Genomic DNA, 18,639 nt, shown 5'->3' on the forward strand with positions numbered 1-18,639 from the left:
AGATGGAAAAATCTCCAAAAGGCATCAAATTACAGATTAGACATTCTTATAATATGTCAACAAAAGTTAGATTTATTTCCATCGTTTACACTTTCAAAATAAAAGAAAACAAAAAAATGGCATCTGCAAAAGTTTGGGCACCCTGCAGAATTTATAGCATGCACTGCCCCCTTTGCCAAGCTGAGACCTGCCAGTGTCATGGATTGTTCTCAATCATCGTCTGGGAAGACCAGGTGATGTCAAGCTCAAAGGTTTTAAATGCCCAGACTCATCTGACCTTGCCCCAACAATCAGCACCACGGGTTCTTCTAAGCAGTTGTCTAGAAAACTGAAAATAGTTGACGCTCACAAAGCTGGAGAAGGCTATAAGAAGATAGCAAAGCGTTTTCAGATGTCAATATCCTCTGTTTGGAATGTAATTAAGAAATGATAGTCATCAGGAACAGTGGAAGTTAAAGTAAGATCTGGAAGACCAAGAAAAATATCAGACAGAACAGCTCGCAGGATTGTGAGAAAAACAATTCAAAACCCACGTTTGACTGCACGATCCCTCCAGAAAGATCTGGCAGACACTGGAGTTGTGGTACACTATTCCACTATAAAGAGATACTTGTACAAATATGGTCTTCATGGAAGAGTCATCAGAAGAAAACCTCTTCTACGTCCTCACCACAAAAATCATTGTTTGAACTTTGCAAATGAACATATAGACAAGCCTGATGCATTTTGTAAACAAGTTCTGTGGACCGATGAGGTTAAAATTGAACTTTTTGGCCGGAATGAGCAAAGCTACGTTTGGAGAAGAAGGGGCACAGAATTTAATGAAAAGAACCTCTGTCCAACTGTTAAGCATGGGGTTGGATCAATCATGCTTTGGGGTTGTGTTGCAGCCAGTGGCACAGGGAACATCTCACGAGTAGAAGGAAAAATGGATTCAATCAAATTTCAGCAAATTTTGGATGGCAACTTGATGCCATCTGTGAAAAAGCTGAAGTTAAAGAGAGGATGGCTTCTACAAATGGATAATGATCCTAAACACACCTCGAAATCCACGGGGGATTACATCAAGAGGCATAAAGTGAAGGTTTTGCCATGGCCTTCACAATCTCCTGATCTCAACATAATTGAAAATCTATGGATAGACCTTAAAAGAGCAGTGCGTGACAGACAGCCCAGAAATCTCAAAGAACTGGAAGACTTTTGTAAGGAAGAATGGGCAAAGATACCTCAAACAAGAAATTGAAAGATTGGCTGGCTACAAAAAGCGTTAACAAGCTGTGATACTTGCCAAAGGGGGCAGTACAAGATATTAACTCTGCAGGGTGCCCAAACTTTTGCAGACGCCATTTTTTTGTTTTCTGTTATTTTGAAAGTGTAAATGATGGAAATAAAATCTAACTTTTGTTGACATATTATAAGAATGTCTAATCTGTAATTTGATGCCTTTTGGAGATTTTTCCATCTTTCCTTGTCTTCTTTATGCACATTAATACAAATTTTTAGCTGGGGTGCCCAAACTTTCGATCCCCACTGTATAAGGAGCTTTAAAAGTGTCAACCTATATATAGGGTACTGAAGTTTGTCAACATTTCACAAGTGCGCACAAATTTAAGGTTTGACATGTTGGATATTTACTTGCTGTGGCCTCATCTTTTATATTTTACAAAAAAATAGGGTAATTTATTGCTTTTTTGTGCCATAAAACTAACTTACATGCTTTTACTGCAAAATTTTAGTAAAAAATACAACATAAAAAATTGGAACCACCACTGTTTTATTCTCTAGGGCAGGGGTGTCAAACTGGCGACCCTCCAGTTATTGCCAAACTACAAGTCCCATCATACCTCTGCCTTTGGAAGTCATGCTTGTAACTGTCAATCTTGCAATGCCTCATGGGACTTTGACACCCGTGCTCTAGGGTGTCTGCTTTCAGAAAATATATCATGTTTGGGGGTTTTATATAATCTTCAGGCCTAGAATGATTTCTTAAACGTGTGCAAAAAACGCAAAAATGGATCTGGCAGCGAAAACGCAAAAACGTCCTGACCCACCCCTTTCCTGACGAGCAGCCAATCGGTGCTCATTACACTGCAAGGTCTCTCCCCTCCCTGCTAGTCCCCGGGTGCGGTGCTGACGACAGGCGGGGGGGGGGGAGGAGATAAACAGCGCAATGTTAAAAATATTACATGTGTAAGTCGCAATAAAGCCCCTTTTGTTTTTAAAAGCCCTAGATAGATTTAAATATGTTTTTGGTTAAATTTTTTTCTCTATTTTTATCAGGACATGTAGATTGTCATGAGGGACAAGTGGATTGGGGCCCCGATTTAGTCCCTAGACAAGTAGTTTTTTAAAAAAAAAATTCCACACCCCTGAAGGAGAGACTATCATGTCACAACAATAGGAACTATGATAATAAGGCTATGTTATTGTTCAGCTCACCCTGAATACATAGAATAGCCAACCATTGAAAAGCATGTGGTGGAATCCAGTCCTGAATCAAACAATAAGAGCAACAACAAACAACATGGATAAATGTGAGGGAGAGCAAACTGGGATAAAAGGGGGTCTAGTGGGCAAGATAGCCTAGATAGAAGCCCAGAAAATAAGGGGTAGAGGTCCCTCTACCAGGAAGCGAGGAGAGGGGGAAGGAGCTAAAGTAAATGTTAACCATAGTAATAATACAAAAAGCAGTAAGAGTAATAAGAGGAGGGATAAGATGGAAGAGATGGCAGGAGGGCCACCAGGGATCCAAGAACACCTATCACGTCCAGAGACATCATGGAGAGAAAATGCACAAGTCCACACCACCATCACTCCACTCTGGCTATTGATCATTTACTTTCCTCAGAAAACAGAACATATGCTAGTGTCTCCACATCTTATGAAAGAATGTGCAAGATAGCCTCAGCTCTCCCGGGTCTCTGCCTCCTCATTGGCTGAGACAGAAAGAGGGAGCCTTTGGCTCCCGTTGGTGTCCATCACAGCCAGTCATCCAATGAGAGAGGGGGGGTGGGGGCAAGCCATGGCTCCGTGTGAATGGACACATGGAGCAGCGGCTTAGGAACAGGCCTGTTCGGGTGCCCACATAGCAAGCAGCTTGCTATGGGAGCACCTGGCAGAAAGGAGGAGACAGGAGAGCCTGCGGGGCATCAGGGAAGAGGAGGCTCTGGGCTGCAGTGTGCAAAGAACAAGTAAGTAGAACATGTTTATTTCCCAAAAAAACAACAAAAACAAAACACGAACCTTTTAGTATTGTTTTAAGATGGATCCTCGATACATTTTTGTGAGAATAGTTATGAAGGTGGAAAAAGAAAGCATCCCTGGGGATGTGAAAATCTGCGAATCATTGAAAAATGCTCCTCATTTGCTCACAGAAATTAAGAGTTTCAGGCACCCCCAGAAAATTTGTAATAAGTTACCTCTACAGTCGCCGTATCTGCAGCTGTGATCTAAATGAATCTGTTGTGGAGTTCTGTACAACCTAGTAATGATTTTGTAGTTACATCCCTGGATTTTGGACAAATTGATGTTTTGAAAGTGAGAAGAAAGATTTTCTGGAGTTGAGCAGGGGAGAATGTAGTGTTCAGATCACATTTCCAGGCAGTAACGAATTGCAGCTGTATATCAGGATTCGGAATGAATAGAGAAAAGTAAATGAGCGATGGGAAGAGTCTGAGGAAATCCTTTTAGTTTATGACACACCTTGGTGGGATTTTGCAAGGTGGAAATTAAGTGATGCACTTGTATAGTGTTCCAAAAAGGGAGATGAAAACTACCTGTGGGGGAAATTAGGTACTGTAAGTCAGGATCGGCCAACTGTCATCTATGAGCCATTGAGAGGCACAATGAGTCCCCAGTTGTTTGAGTCATAAAAATGGTGTGTCAGAAATCCCCAGAGTAAAAGTCTGGATTCCCAAGAATGGGGAGAACGGGTGAATGTTATAGAGCTGCTATGTTGTAATTTAATGTTATTAAATATTATTTTTACTTTTCAATCTGCAAAGCTGTAAATTGTGTAATATTCAATACATTGTGCATCAAGCAGGAGGCACTCTGTACACCACTGGTGTACAAAAATCCTCCAGAAATGTAATTTCTTGCTTGTGTAATTGGCTCATTGATTTCTTTCTTAGAAGTCTGCACCGAGATACAAGATTTTAGGCACCTCCTGTAAGAGAAATTTAAGTTTTGGTGAATACTCCCTAAACGTTAAAGGGTTAGTTCACCTTTACAAAAAAACTGCCTATGCAGAAAAGGGATGTCTGTAGATTAAAACAAGCTGAACACCTTTGGCAAAAATTAAATTGTGCCCGTGCTATAGGTGTAGGCCATTTACTTGCCCTATGAAGCCTTAAAACTCCAAGGATGTGCTAAGGGAGACCCAGCTATTACTGTCCACCTCCACCATCAGAGGAGTGAGCTTTTTCTCTGATTCAAACCTCCTCACACGCGCTCTCTCCCCCAATGCATTACCTCTGAGCTCAATTTGAGAGCTCACTCCTTTGATGGTGAAGGTGAACAGTAATAGCTATACTTAGCAATGTCCTGGGAGTTTTAATGCCAGGCTTCATGATGTAGGTAAATGGCCTACACTTATAGTGAGGGCATTATTCAACTTTTGTCAAAACAGCACAGTTTGTTTTTATTTACAGATGCCCCTTATCTGCATAGACAGTTTTTTGGTAAAGGTGAACTGACCCTTTAATTACTTCTAAAGGATGCAGACATGGCAGTTTTGCTCATTAGTGGGCACCAATAAATGAGTATGCAATCAGTCTGGAGAAACCGTTATAACTTCGCAGCAACAAAAGGTCAGAATCTATTTTTTTTTTTTTAAATGAGAAGTATAGTCAAAGCTATTTTGGCTATACTTCTCCTGTAGGTCACAGGAGTACAGTTCGTTCAAAGTAGTAAAAGGGCAGAGCAGAGAGCCAATGACTGAGTCACAGCTCTGCTCAAAGCGGAGGGGGAGAACTGAGCAATCACTGGTGTTTGATCGCTCAGTTCTCACTGCAGGGTTGGCAGGGGGCAGATTCAGCATCAGATCAATGGTGAATCCACCTAGGTGAGTATAAATGGTGGAGTGGAGTTACCTCTAAGTTTTACAACAGGAAGAAAACTGAATACATATTTAATTTAAAAGATGCTCATCTTTGGTAGCACATCACTCTGGAAATTGCGGAGCAGAAGATTCCTGCCTGTGCTTATTCTCTCCAGTGTGTATTTTTACATGGTAAAAAAAAAATCAAGTGTGAGCATTACCAACTCTAAACCCACTGTTAGGGCTTATAGTTTGCATGCTTGTGTGTTAATATTCATGGTGGGTCATATTTTCCACAGTGTTTTTTATACTGGCAAATGCAGATGTGGCTACTGTTCAAAGCTCCGTCAAAGTGTTTAGGGAGTTTTCCTAAACCAGAAGTGTAACCTATTTGAGCACCATTTTATACGCACGGCAATTCCTCAAAGTACACAAAGCCTTGGCAGTGACCATAAGGTCGAATTCCTGAAAAAAAAAAAAAAAAAAAAAAAAAAAAAAAAACTTACCATAACATGTCATTTGAATCTTTGGACATGATCCACGCCAGCTCAAACATCATCATTGCAGACTACAGAGTAAATAGGTGGGGGAAAAAACCCCAAAAAAAAAAAAAAAAAAAAAAAAGACATAAAATTACCCCAAATTTGAAACAGTACAGATATACATGTGCATCTCTAAAGCTGGAGAACAGCTAACTATTGGTATTAAATTTTAACTTCACAGCTAGCAGTGCAGATATTTTTCTTGGCTGAATAAACAATATTTGGGATGGTGTAATATAATAAGCGATTGTTAAGATAAACCTTTCCCTAAAAGATACATGTGGGCTTCCACTGCCCATCTCATTCTCAAGATGCTAGTTGTCGGGCTAATACACTTACCCGCTAAGCTCAGTAAGGTTTACTTCATTGACATGAACAAGTATGCATATCTGCAAATTCAAACAACCCTATATACATACTGTTTCCAAGCAAATGACACATCCGATTAGAGGTGGTGGTTAAATCACTAGTATTTACAGTGAGAAGTGGCAACCTCCATGATTCGTTCAGAAAAAGGTTTCCATTTATCTGCATTTACTTATTCAGCAAGCCAACTATTTAAAAAATGAATAGATAAATAAGTGAGTCCCTAATTATTTTTGGTCTCTCTCTAGCTTTCCTGGAGGCACAATAAAGGTTTAGCTCACACTACCAAGTTCCTAATGACATCTGAAATACATTTATAAATTTGGTCTGGTTTACAACTGGCAGTGCAAAATTCTTACATTCAATTATAGGATCTGTCATAAGCAAACAGCATAAGACGCCCCAGACGCCATCATTCAGTGATTGTCAAGTTGCCTACAAACTATGAGAGTGGCGATGGTCACTTAGAAGGTACCAGAATATGTTCATATTCACTTTCTGTACTATTAGGAGATCTGGAAGTCAAGACAGCTTCAGTCTGAGGGTTTCCATAAATTTCTCAAAAGTAAAGTCACAAATCTGAGTGATTCAAACTTGTCCAACAATGAAAAATACATTTAAAAAATCAATCATCAGTAGATCCAAATATTTAGGCAGCTAAAATTTACATACAATACTCAGCTGCTCCCATCACCAAAGACATTTAGGTTCTTTAACATTATGGACAGCCAAAATAGGAAGGCTTAGTGGAAACGTCAACCCTGACTTTCACTGAAGTAAAAAATTTGAATATTTCATCTGTCCATTTTCAGTTCTAGCAAGCTCTGCTTATGTATCTTTTTTTAGCATAATTTTAGCTCGATTTCCCCAGGTTTGTTACAGGTTTACTGTAAAATTTCAAAAGATGGCAAGAGGTTATCACTCAATACAAAAAAAAAAAAAAAAAAGTCAGAGCAACACTGTCTAATTAAAATTTGCTTCAGTGTTTTTTGTTCACATCAGAACGGCTTCTTACCCCCATACAAGTCAATGGGAATGCAAAAGCAGGTTGATGCAGCCAAGAAAAAGGTAAAATGCAGATCAAAAGCACTTGTCAAAAAGGACTGTGAAAGCTCTCAGAAGTATCACAAAGTGATGTTGGATGTAAGCAGAAGGCAACTAAACTGTCTTTTCCCATCAACAGTAAGGATTATTTATCTTGCTGCAAAACTTTCCCAGTAGTCATTTCAGGAGCTTGTTCTAGTATATTGGTCCTGATAATTTTAAGGCATCCTTCCCAGATCTCTGCAAACTATAGCGGGTGTCAATTCTTCTAACCCAGGGGTGGGCAACTGTGGCCCTCCAGCTGTTGGTGAACTACAAGTCCCATCATGCCTCTGCCTTTGGGAGTTATGCTTGTAACTGTCAGTTTTGCAATTCCTCATGGGACTTGTAGTTCTACAACAGCTGGAGGGCCACAGTTGCCCACCCCTGTTCTAACCAGATCACCTATCGATGCCTCAGCCAAAAGAGTCATGTTAGGTCAAATAAGGCTTATGCAGGTCTCCAACATGCTGCAAAAAGTTAGAAATATCTCACAAACCACTTTACCGATGTTCCATGGTATTCATACTGTTCATAGTCAAAGAGGATTTCTCTTCTGTAATTAAAAAAAAAAAATATCAAATATGCGCTGACATACAAAAAAGAAATAAAAGTAATGAACTTCAAGTTAAGAGGCTACTTAATATCTACAGCCTGGAGGAAAGAAGGGAAAGGGGAGACATGACTGAAACCTGTAAGTACATCAAGGGGGTGAATACGATTCAAGAGGGTGATATTTTCTTCAATATGAAACCAAGATCAAGAACATGGTGACATGACCTCAAACTGGAAGAAAGTTCAAAACTAATCTTAGAAAAGGACTATTTTACTGAAAGGGTAGTTGATGCTTGAAATAGACTTCCAGCAGAGGTAGTTAGTCAACAGTAAGTGGTTTCAAACATGCTTGGGACAGACAAAGATCTATACTCAAAGTAAAAACAAAACAAAAAAGGAAAAAAAGGGCAGGCTCTTGGTCTTTTTTCTGCTTTCACTTTTCTATTCTTCTATGTAGGTTACTTGCAATTGGTAGGACACCATTATGACATTGCGTTAAAGAAGTTCACCTGCGTGCCTCCCACTCTCTCCTCTCCCGTCGTCTCTCAATTCTTCTTTCTACAGCTGCCTACACAAGGAGGAAAAATACATACCTTAGTAGGTAGAATTACATATTCCACTCGAATGGAGAAAGTCACTACACAAAAAGTCTCAGATATGCACACAGGAGTTGGCACAGGCCAGGTCATAATAAGCATTACTGCCATTTTTGTTCTCTAGTCTCAGAGGTTGTAGTTTACAAGTAATGTACCTCATCAAATCGTCTCCTCTTCCCTGAAGGTTCAGAGCCATCACTATCATTACCAGAATCCTCTCCATCTTCATCCTCCTCGTCATCACGAAAAATATCATCATATGCTGGAATTTCCAGGTCATCATCTTGTTTGATAAGCAACTTTATCTGCATAGATAATTACTGTATATTACTGATATCATAAAGGTATTAACCCATTGCATGCCTCAGTACTCCACACATACCTGGGAGTCATTGTACACATTCACTACATCTATTGGTCTGTGGGTGTCACATATAAAGAATACAGCCTCTTCCTGTGGCTGCAGAGTCTCCAGAAGATCAATATTTCCACCACAATTTATAAGTACAAAGTAGCGAAACTGCAAAAGAAACAAACTAGAATTATACTTAGCAGTTCATTTTACTTTACAGAACAAGAAAACCCTAAAGTTAAAATGTTATGAAATTTGAGTGATGTATGGTTAGTAATAAAATTATTTTGCCAACTTTTGTTGACTCAAATTATTATTATACAGTATTTATATAGCGCCAAAAAGTTTGCTCAGCGCTGTACAAAATAGTGGGGGACAGAACATGAGACAATACAGTAATAAAACAATATACGAGGGGTGCGAGGGCCCTGCATTTTCGAGCTTACAATCTAGGAGGGAGGGGATAGTGGTACAGGAGGAGGTGGCTGTGGGGGATGGAGAGGTAGAAGGAGTGGAGGAAATCGGCTGTTAGGTGAGGGTGGGGTAGGCTTCCCTGAAGAGATGGGTTTTCAGGGTGCGCCTAAAGGTGAGGAGGGTAGGTGAGAGTCTGATGGATTGGGGTAGTGAGTTCCAGAGGATGGGGGAAGTCCTGGAGAAGTCCTGCAGTCGGGTGTGGGAGGAGGGGACCAGGGAGCTAGAAAGTAGGAGGTCTTATGAGGAGCTAAGAGTACGAGTTGGGTGGTATTTGGGTATCAGGTCGGTGAGGTAGTTTGGGGCAGTGTTATAAATGGCTTTGTATGTCAAAGTTAGTAGTTTGAATTCAATGCGTTGGGCAATCGGAATCCAGTGAAGAGAATGACAGAGGGGGGTGGCGGATGCAGATCGGTTGGTAAGATAGAGGAGTCTGGCCACAGAGTTCAGGATAGACTGAAGTGGGGATAGTCTGTGAAGAGGTAAGCTGGTGAGGAGGGAGTTGCAGTAGTCGAGTCGTAGGATAATAAGGGAGTGAATGAGTTTAGTAGCGTCTGGGGTTAGGAACGTACGTATTTTGGAGATGTTGCGGAGGTGGAGCCTGCATGAGTTTGCCAGCGATTGGACATGGGGTTGGAAGGACAGATTTGAGTCTAGTGTGACACCTAAGACTTTGGCTTGCGGGGTGGGACTGATGGTGGCATTGTTGGTCATGATGGAGAAGGGGGGGTGGCACAGGCTGGGGGGAAAATTAGGAGCTCAGTTTTGGAAAGGTTTAATTTGAGGAAGTGGAGCGGCATCCAGTATGAAATGTCGTTCAGTAGGTGGATGATAAGGGTGGAGACTGAAGGGGTGAAGCGAGGGGTGGAGAGGTAGATTTGCGTGTCATCGGGGTAGAGGTGATAGTTGAAGCCGTGGGAGTGTATCAGTTGGCCAAGGGAGGAGGTGTAGATGGAGAAGAGAAGGGGCCCGAGGACAGAGCCTTGGGGGACCCCAACAGAGAGGGGGAGAGAGGGGGAGGTGGCGTTATAGGTAACGCTGAAGGAGCGTTGGGATAGATAGGAGGAGAGCCAGGAGAGAGCGGAGTCTCTGAGGCCAAGGGAGTGTAGTTTATTAAGGAGGAGGGGTGGTCAACTGTGTCGAAGGCCGCGGAGAGGTCGAGGAGAATTATTTTAGGTTGGATCTGCTTTTGCCAAGGTGCCATACAAATCCTCAGCACTGTTCGTATGTAAAATTATAAACTGCCAAAAAAAGATAAGCAGGATGCACGGAAGCAAAAATGTTATGGAAGCAGCTATGCAAGAAACAAACAAAGAACTTTCAAAGTGATTAGGTTTACCTGCTCTTTGTGCTCAAGGAAAATAATTTCAAGCTCCTGCCAACCAGATACCGGAACTAGTGTGTACTGGACATGGTCACACTGAAATAAGGACTAGTAAAGAAACAAATTAACTTATTGATTAATTCATTTATCATACTGAATCAGATCAAAAACATAGCTAACAACCATGTCACCAATCATACTTTCTCTGCAATAGGAGAATAAAAAGGGCTCACTAAATATTTTAAGTTCAGTATTTTATCATACGTGCTATTCATAAACAAATATTGCACATTGCTACATTACTAAAAAATAACTGCGTAAATTGAAAAAAAAAAAAAAAAGTCCCAACTCCTGCTCTGCCGTTTCCTACCTAAAGTACCGTATTCACTTGTTTTTGCCTAACCAAAGAAGCAGAAATGGTCCTTAACTGGATGTTGTTGCACTCATTTTGCTTAGGTTCCTTGTGCAGTTTGGATTCAAATAAGCTTGAATTAAGCTTTGACTGTCCTTGCCCAGTCCCCTTCTGATCTAATAAGAAATTGAGTGTGTAATCAAAAATTACTGTACTCTTAAAACGTTTTCATTTTTGGCTGTTACGCTTCAAGTGGTAGATGTTATAATCTAACCCAGGAATTCAGAAATTGTTGGAATGTCCAAAAGAAGGGTAGGCAAGTGCAATAAAACACTTATTGGTCCACAAAAAAATAAATAAAGTGGTTCTTTGAGCTGCAGGCAGTCCCTAGTTTTAAGCACCTTAAGCTGACATCAGAGGAGGCCTAAATATCCACCTCAGGGGTGTGGAAATTTTTGATAAAACCACTTGTTCAGAGACCAAATTGGGGTTCCAATCTACTTGTCCAGATTAAAAAAAAAATTTAACCAAAACCATATTTAAATATGAGGTGCTTTTAGGGATGTCTGGGGCGTTTAAAATCAAAAGGGGCTTTATGGCGACTTAAAAACGGTAAACATTTTTAACATTGTGCTGTTTATCTCCAGTGTAATGAGCACTGATTGGGTGTTCCTCAGGAAAGGGGAGTGTCGAACTTATCCTTTATCCCTTTAGCAGCCAGAGACATTTTTGTGTTTTTTGTACAAGTTTAAAAAATTCTTTGAAGATTACACAAAACCCCCAAACATGATATATTTTACGAAAGCAGACATCCTAGAGAATAAAATAGTGGTAATTCCAATGTTGCATGATATTACAGCAAAATCTCAGTATAAAATACACTTACGTTAATATTAGGGCACAAAAAAAAGCAATAAATTACCCTATTTTTTTTTTTTTTTTTAATAAAATATCAAAGATTATGTTGCACAGAGTAAATAGATATCCAACATGTCAACCCTTCAATCTGCATGTGATTGTGAAATGGCTATGAATTTCAGTATTTTCTATAGGCGACACTTTTCAAGACCCTTATAAGTCATCAATGTAGTGGAGGAAAAAAACCCTGCAACCATTCTGCCAAAAGGGACTGGGGTGATGACACTCTGCTCCAGAAGACCTTCTAACCAGTTTGGCAAGGCAGGCAGACTGGAAACCATGAACTGGGGAGGGGGCCGGAAGAGAAACTCTAGCTTGTAGCCCTTGGAAACCATTTCTGAACCCAGGCTTCAGATATATAGCCTACCCAAGTGTCTGCAAATGCTAACTAGCACCTCCCCACTTTCGAAAGTGTGGGCAGCCCCTCATACTGGAGAGGATTTATCTGAGGGCTTGAGGGAATTTGAGACCCAGGGTTTGCGGACTGACTGGAAGGCTTGGGTGTAAAATGAATCTTTCTTGGTCTCCAACAATGACTCAGTCTTCCTAGACTGAGCCTTACATTTTTTCTGCTGAGGAAGATGTGTACTATCACACTCAGTAACAATCTTAATGAGCATATTCAGGGCAGCCCTTTCCTGCAAGGGGCAACTGCTTCTTGCTTGAAAGTTCATCATAAGGCAGGAGATGTCCAACAATCCATCATCCAGGCTGTAGCCATGACCTTTAATCGCTCTATGGTCAAGGCATCAGCTGCCCTGGTAATCTAGTCCAGTCAGTGTCAGAAAAAAAATTAAGTTACTGTCAGAACAGGTTGCACTGCAGGGCCAACCGAGCTCTAAAAAAAAAAAAATATATATTTTGTCTATGGGTCCTTAACCCCCTTCCCACCCAAATGAGAGAGAGAGAGAGAGAGAGAGAGAGAGAGAGAGAGAGAGAGAGAGACTGTAATGCCAATCAGAGCTATTACAGCAATCAGGTGACCCGAAACTGCTGGAAGTTCTGGGTTTCGATCGTTAGTATGGGACCCAGGGAGACACCAGTCTCTGTGCTGGGAGCGTACAGCACAAACAGATATGCATATAAAAAAAAACGGAAAAAAAGCCCAGTGGGGCGGCATATATGCATAATGTCGACAGGAAGGGGTTGAAGACAAACGTATCCTCCAAAGTGGGTCCTTAAAGGCATGTGGCTTGTTTGCCTCGCCTTGTAATGATGGGCTCACTTGGTGTGACTGCAGTTTGTAGTGTCATGGCTGATCTATTCCCTTATGTACTTATTCACCTCACTTGTCCCTATTAACTAAACAGACAGGCAACCTCTTGTTCCAGATAACGAAGCATCCAGTCCATGCCTTGCCATTTCCTCTGTGTTGCGACACAAATATGGGCGTGCTAATTTAATGAAAACACATCTCTTTAAGCATGGTGCAGGCAGCACCAGAACAGTTAGTGGGAGTGGGAGCTACAGCCACCTAATAGAGTAGGATCAGACATGTTGAACTACAGGGCAGAGGGTAACGTAGCTTAGGGTATGAGGTTAGGCTGCAAATACTCACAAACCAGTCTGTTGAGTGGCAGGATAAAAGTCAGGTGGCAGATGATCAGGTCACTGTAGGCTGGCAGAAGAACTAAAGTGATCCTTCAAAATACAGGGTCACAGCTCTGAATCAGAAGAACAAGACACTCTGGTCTGGAAAGTGGCACAATGCAGAATCCTGAAAGTCATATTCCAGGCTAGCCCCATACATCCTTTCTATTGGGGTCTGGATACAGCACTCCTAAGTCAGGCTTAGGAAAGGCCTATCCAGAGTGGAGAGGCCAGTTCAGCATAACCTTGATTGAAGAAAAAAGTACAAAGTAACTAGTAAAAATGGTTGACTTTTCTCCACAGAGCGATAAAAGATGTCCATTCTCCTAGACACTAGCAACAAACTAAGGCGTGTAAGGACTTGAAGTTCTCTGAAAGGTAGTAGTATAACCTTAGAACCCCTAAATTCCTGTGCCCATCAATGAATGAGAAAAAAAAAAAATGTATTGCTTAACATAACCATCTCCCTTGTACCCAGGTTTGAAAAGAGCCATGTTTTACAGTGCAGTGTCCAATCTTGTTAGTGGTACAAATATGTTGCATATTTCTACTCCGCACCTCACCCAAAGGCTGTGTTCAAGTGTGAACAGAGCACATAGACAACAATTGTTTTCTGTATTCCCTTGTGGAGTACCCTTTTTAGTGCTGAAAACTGCACAAGTGAACAAGCTCTAATGGAGAACACAGTAATTCAACTGCCTCTGCAGATGCCTTCTCTTTCTTTTTATGAAAGTTTGGGGGAAAAAAAAATAAAAAGTTTCATTTATCAAAGTGTTAGCACATTTGAAAAAGAACCATGCACAATTCCACACTGAAATCCTATTACGTAGTAACAATACTAATGAAAGTAATCCTATACTTGGTGCAAGTTCCTTTTTCTGCAGGTGCTCTCTACTACTTTCTCATTCTAAGGTGAAGATGACATAGCTCTTGGACTGCACACCTACAGCCCCCTGGGATACCACGTTACACATCTGGGAGGCCAAAATATTTAGCATGCACAGAGAAGGGTTGGCTGTGAATGCCCAGAAAGTGAGAACCAGATCCCAAATACAAAGTGGTGGAACGAGGATCTGAAACCCCGAAAAGAATCAGGTGCTAGGAAGACAATGAAAGACTTCATGGGATGGTAAATATGTGCATGTTAAAAGTTAACAGTTACAAGGGACTTGTAGCTGCTGACATGTAGTTTTACAAAGGCTGGGTATAATTTTCTTTTTAACCCCTTTGTGATGGAGGGTAACAAAAATGTTAATGTCTGAACACAGTTTTACAACTTTGGCATGTTAGTAAAACTGTACATATCATTTCAACTACTTTGTGTATCCAGGTACACCAATATTTATTTCAGGACAAATTGGGCTTTCTTTTGGTAGTAAATGATAATGGATATCTCATTTTTTCTAACAAAGGAAAGAGTGGCCCAAAATAGTAAAAAATAAAAATATTATATTTTTTATTTTTTTACATTTAGCAACAGTATATTATTTCTTGCTACTACCATAACCCACCACCAAAGAACAACCCCAGATACATTCTCCTGCTCCTGACGATTGCAGCAATACCATATACACTGCTCAAAAAAATTAAAGGAACACTTTTTAATCAGAGTATAGAATCGAGTCAGTGAAACTCCTGGGATATTGATTTGTTCAGTTAAGTAGCAGAGGGGGTTGTTAACCACTTGAGCTCCAGAGGATTTACCCCCCTTAATGACCAGGCCTCTTTTGCTACTTGGCGCTGCACTAATTCAACTGATAATTGTGCGGTCATGCAATGCTGCACCTAAACGAAATTTACGTCCTTTTTTTCACACAAATAGAGCTTTCTTTCGGTGGTATTTGACCACCTGTGCGCTTTTTATTTTTTACGCTATAAACAAAAAAAAGACCAAATATTTTGAAGAAAAACAATATTTTTTACTTTCAGCTATAAAAAATATATAGTAAACTCAAAGTTGGTTATAAATTTAGGCCAAAATGTATTCTGCTACATGTTTTTGGTAAAAAAAATCCCAATAAGTGTATATTGATTGCTTTGTGTGGAAGTTATAGCGTCTACAAACTATGGTATAGATACTGCAATTTACGACATTTTTTTGCTATACAGCGCTGCGCTAGTTTAACGGACAATTGCGCGGTCATGCAATATTGTACATAAATGAAATTTATGTCATTTTTTTAACACAAATAGAGCATTCTTTTGGTGGTATTTGATCACCTGTGCACTTTTTATTTTTGGCGCTATAACCAGAAAATTTTTGAAGAAAAAATTTTTTTTTGAAAAAAACAATATTTTCTCATTTTGATCATAAAAAATATCTAAAAAAACTAAAATGTCATCATATATTTAGGCCAAAATGTATTCTGCTACATGTTTTTGGTTAAAAAAATCCCAATAAGTGTATATTGATTGCTTTTTGTGAAAGTTATAGCGTATACAAACTATGCTATAGATAATGGAATTTACACAGCTTTTACTTTCTGACTGCCCATCACATTTCTTGAGGTGCTAAAATACCAGAATAGTACAAACACCCTCAAATGACCCCTTTTCGGAAATTAGACACCCTAAGCTATCTGCTGAGAGGCATATTGAGTCCATGGAAGATTTATTTTTTTCCACAAGTTTCTGGAGAATGACAAAAACTTTTTTTTTCTTTTTTTTTTTTACACGAAGTTGTCATTTAAATGATTTCTTTCTCGCACAAGCCATGGGTATATGTGGAATTACACCCCAAAATACATTCTGCTACTTCTACTGAGTATGGGGATACCACATGTGTGAGACTTTTTGGGAGCCTAGCCACATACAGGAGCCTGAAATCCAATGACCACTTTGAAAGCCTGAAGGTGCGTAACTTCCTCACTACCTATCACAGTTTCGAAGGCCCTGACATGCCAGGATAGCCCCAAACCCCCCCAAATGACCCCTTTCTGGAAAGTAGACACCCCAAGGAATTTAAAAAGAGGCATGGTGAGTATTTTGCAGATCTCATTTTTTCTCACAAGGTTTTGAAATATAAAAAAAGAACAGAAAAAATATGTTTTTGTTTTTTTTCTTCATTTTCCAAAAACTTGTGGCAACAAATGAGATCTGCAAAATACTTACCATGCCTCTTATCAAATTCCTTGGGGTGTCTACTTTCCAAAAAGGGGTAATTTGGGGGGGTTAGGTGCTATCCTGGCATTTCAGGGCCTCCGAAACTGTGATAGGTAGTCTGGAAGTGTAATGAGGAAATAAAGCCCTTTAAAAGCCTGAAGGTGCTTATTGGATTTTGGGGTCCTGTACTTGGCTAGACTGCCAAAACGTCTCTCACATGTGGTACCCCCATACTCAGAAGAAGTAGCAAAATGTATTTTGGGGAGTAATTCCACATATAACCATGGCATGTGTGAGCAGTAAACAATTTAAGTGACAATTTTGTGTAAAAAAAAAAAAAATTATTTTTGTCATTTTCCAAAAACTTGTGGTAAAAAAATAAATTCTTCTATTGATTCAACATTCCTCTTAGCAAATAGTTTGGGGTGACTAATTTCCAAAAAGGGGTCATTTTGGGGGGTGGGGGCGTTTTATGCCCAGCATTAGAAGTTTATGCCACACTTCATTCACTCTTCTAACCACCTGAAGACCAAGCCTTTTTGTTCACATGAAAACAATCAGTATTTTTTGCTAGGAAATTAATTTAAACCCCCAAACATATATTTTTTAAAGCAGGCACCCTGGTGAAAAAAATGGTGGGTACTACAATTTTTTATGGCACATAGTACTCGCGCAGCGATTTTTCAAATGCAATTTTTAAAAAAAAAATACACTTTTTTTACTTTTAATGCACAAAAACACAATATATTGAGCAATTATTTGTTAAAATATAAAAGATAATGGTATGCCGAGTAAATAGATACCAAACATGACATGCTTTAAAACTGCGCATGCCACGTTCAATGGCGACAAACTGCAAACATTTTTAATATCCATAGGCAGCGCTTTAATAGCCTTTAAAAGCCACCATTTTAGATTTACAGAGGAGGTCTAGTGTTAGAATTACTGCCCTTGATCTGACGTTCACTGCAATACCTCACATGCATGGTTCAACCTCTGTTTACATAACGGCACAGAGTCAAGGCTTGTGCACACAGGTGTGCACACATGGGAGGGGCAATTTTTTTTTTTTTTTTTATAGTTATTTTGATTTTTTTTTTAAATTATTTTTACATTGTACCATTCATTTTTTTTTTTTTTTAATCACTTTTAATGCTATAACAGGGAATGTAAATAACCCCTATAACTTCAATGGGCATTGTCATATATTCTTTTTTGAGAAATCTGGGGTCTATCAGACTCTAGATATCTCCTCTGCTCTTACATTATCTAATCAAACCAAAATCGGTGTGATCAGATGCTTTCCCAATTTACAAATGGCGCTGTTTATATCCTGCGAAACTGAAGTGATGAAATGCTTGTAGCTTCCGAATTCTTAGACTATAGAGATGATTGGCATCATTCTGGTGTCCAATCAGCTCTATGGTCAGCTGGCAGAAACACCGGCTGCATTCTCAGGTTCCCCCGATGGCACGAAACTGCCCGAGAAGGCCGTGGAAGGCAGCGGGGGAGGGGGGACATAATCTTCCACTGCTTGTAAAAGCAATCTTGCAGCTAATTAGCCACTAGGATTGCTTTTACATGAAAGCCGATCACCGGCTGAAAAAAACGATACCAGGATGATGCCTGCAGCTGTAGGCATCATCCTGGTATAACCATTCAAATCCAGTGATGTACCAGTACGTCGCTGGTCCTTGTTGGGTATATATGCTATGTTCTTTTTTTTTTGTATGCAGCCTGTGGACTGAATGAAAAAATGAGAAGAAATCTCTGCCAGAAAAAGTGTGTGGTATGCCCACCATTAGACTATACCGCCCTGCATCCACCCACTTCTAATGGTGGGCACACATTAGGTCACACTTTGCCACAAGTGCCAGTTCCAAGATTGAATAAATGTCTAAATAGTGGCACGCTTGAATAAAAATTGTCCACGTATAAGTGGTACCCCGTATGGAGAAATGATGACACCAAGTCCCAAACTATCTTGCCACTGCTCCCCATGTAGTCTGGGCATCCGGGGGGCTCCACGTGACTATCTTTTCCCTCGTAAATCCAAAACTTATAAGTATAGCCTGTTGCCCTCTCACAGGTCTTCTACATCTTGACCCCATATCTGGCACGCTTGCAGGGGAGAAATTGTTTGAATGCAAGGCGGCCAGAAAAAATAAGGGACTCATCAACGCAGATGTTTTGCTGGGGACTATAGGCATCTGCAAACTTTAGGGTAAGGTGATTTGCGAGGGGCTGAATTTTGTGGAGCCGGTCAAATTCAGGGTTACCCCGAGGATGACAGAGTGTATTGTCGCTGAAATGCATAAAACACATTATACTCTCATATCTATGCCTG

The 18,639-nt window shown here is 40.1% G+C and overlaps 1 protein-coding gene across 1 annotated transcript in view; it reads right to left on the bottom strand.

Moving 5' to 3' along the window:
- CDC45 (cell division cycle 45) overlaps positions 1–18,639 on the bottom strand; it is a 62,194-nt gene that overhangs the window by 35,366 nt on the left and 8,189 nt on the right. The window contains exons 3-8 of the mRNA XM_089672491.1: positions 10,346–10,438; positions 8,566–8,703; positions 8,339–8,488; positions 8,097–8,155; positions 7,540–7,588; positions 5,548–5,609 (exon numbers count right to left, since the gene is read on the bottom strand). Of these exons, the coding sequence (XP_089528617.1) occupies positions 5,548–5,609; positions 7,540–7,588; positions 8,097–8,155; positions 8,339–8,488; positions 8,566–8,703; positions 10,346–10,438 (551 nt within the window). The remainder of the gene's footprint in view (positions 1–5,547; positions 5,610–7,539; positions 7,589–8,096; positions 8,156–8,338; positions 8,489–8,565; positions 8,704–10,345; positions 10,439–18,639) is intronic.

The sequence above is a fragment of the Staurois parvus genome, unplaced genomic scaffold, assembly GCF_062004578.1.
Source record: "Staurois parvus isolate SC_StPar_1 unplaced genomic scaffold, SC_StPar_1.0 ptg000129l, whole genome shotgun sequence".
Taxonomy (NCBI): Eukaryota; Metazoa; Chordata; class Amphibia; order Anura; family Ranidae; genus Staurois; species Staurois parvus.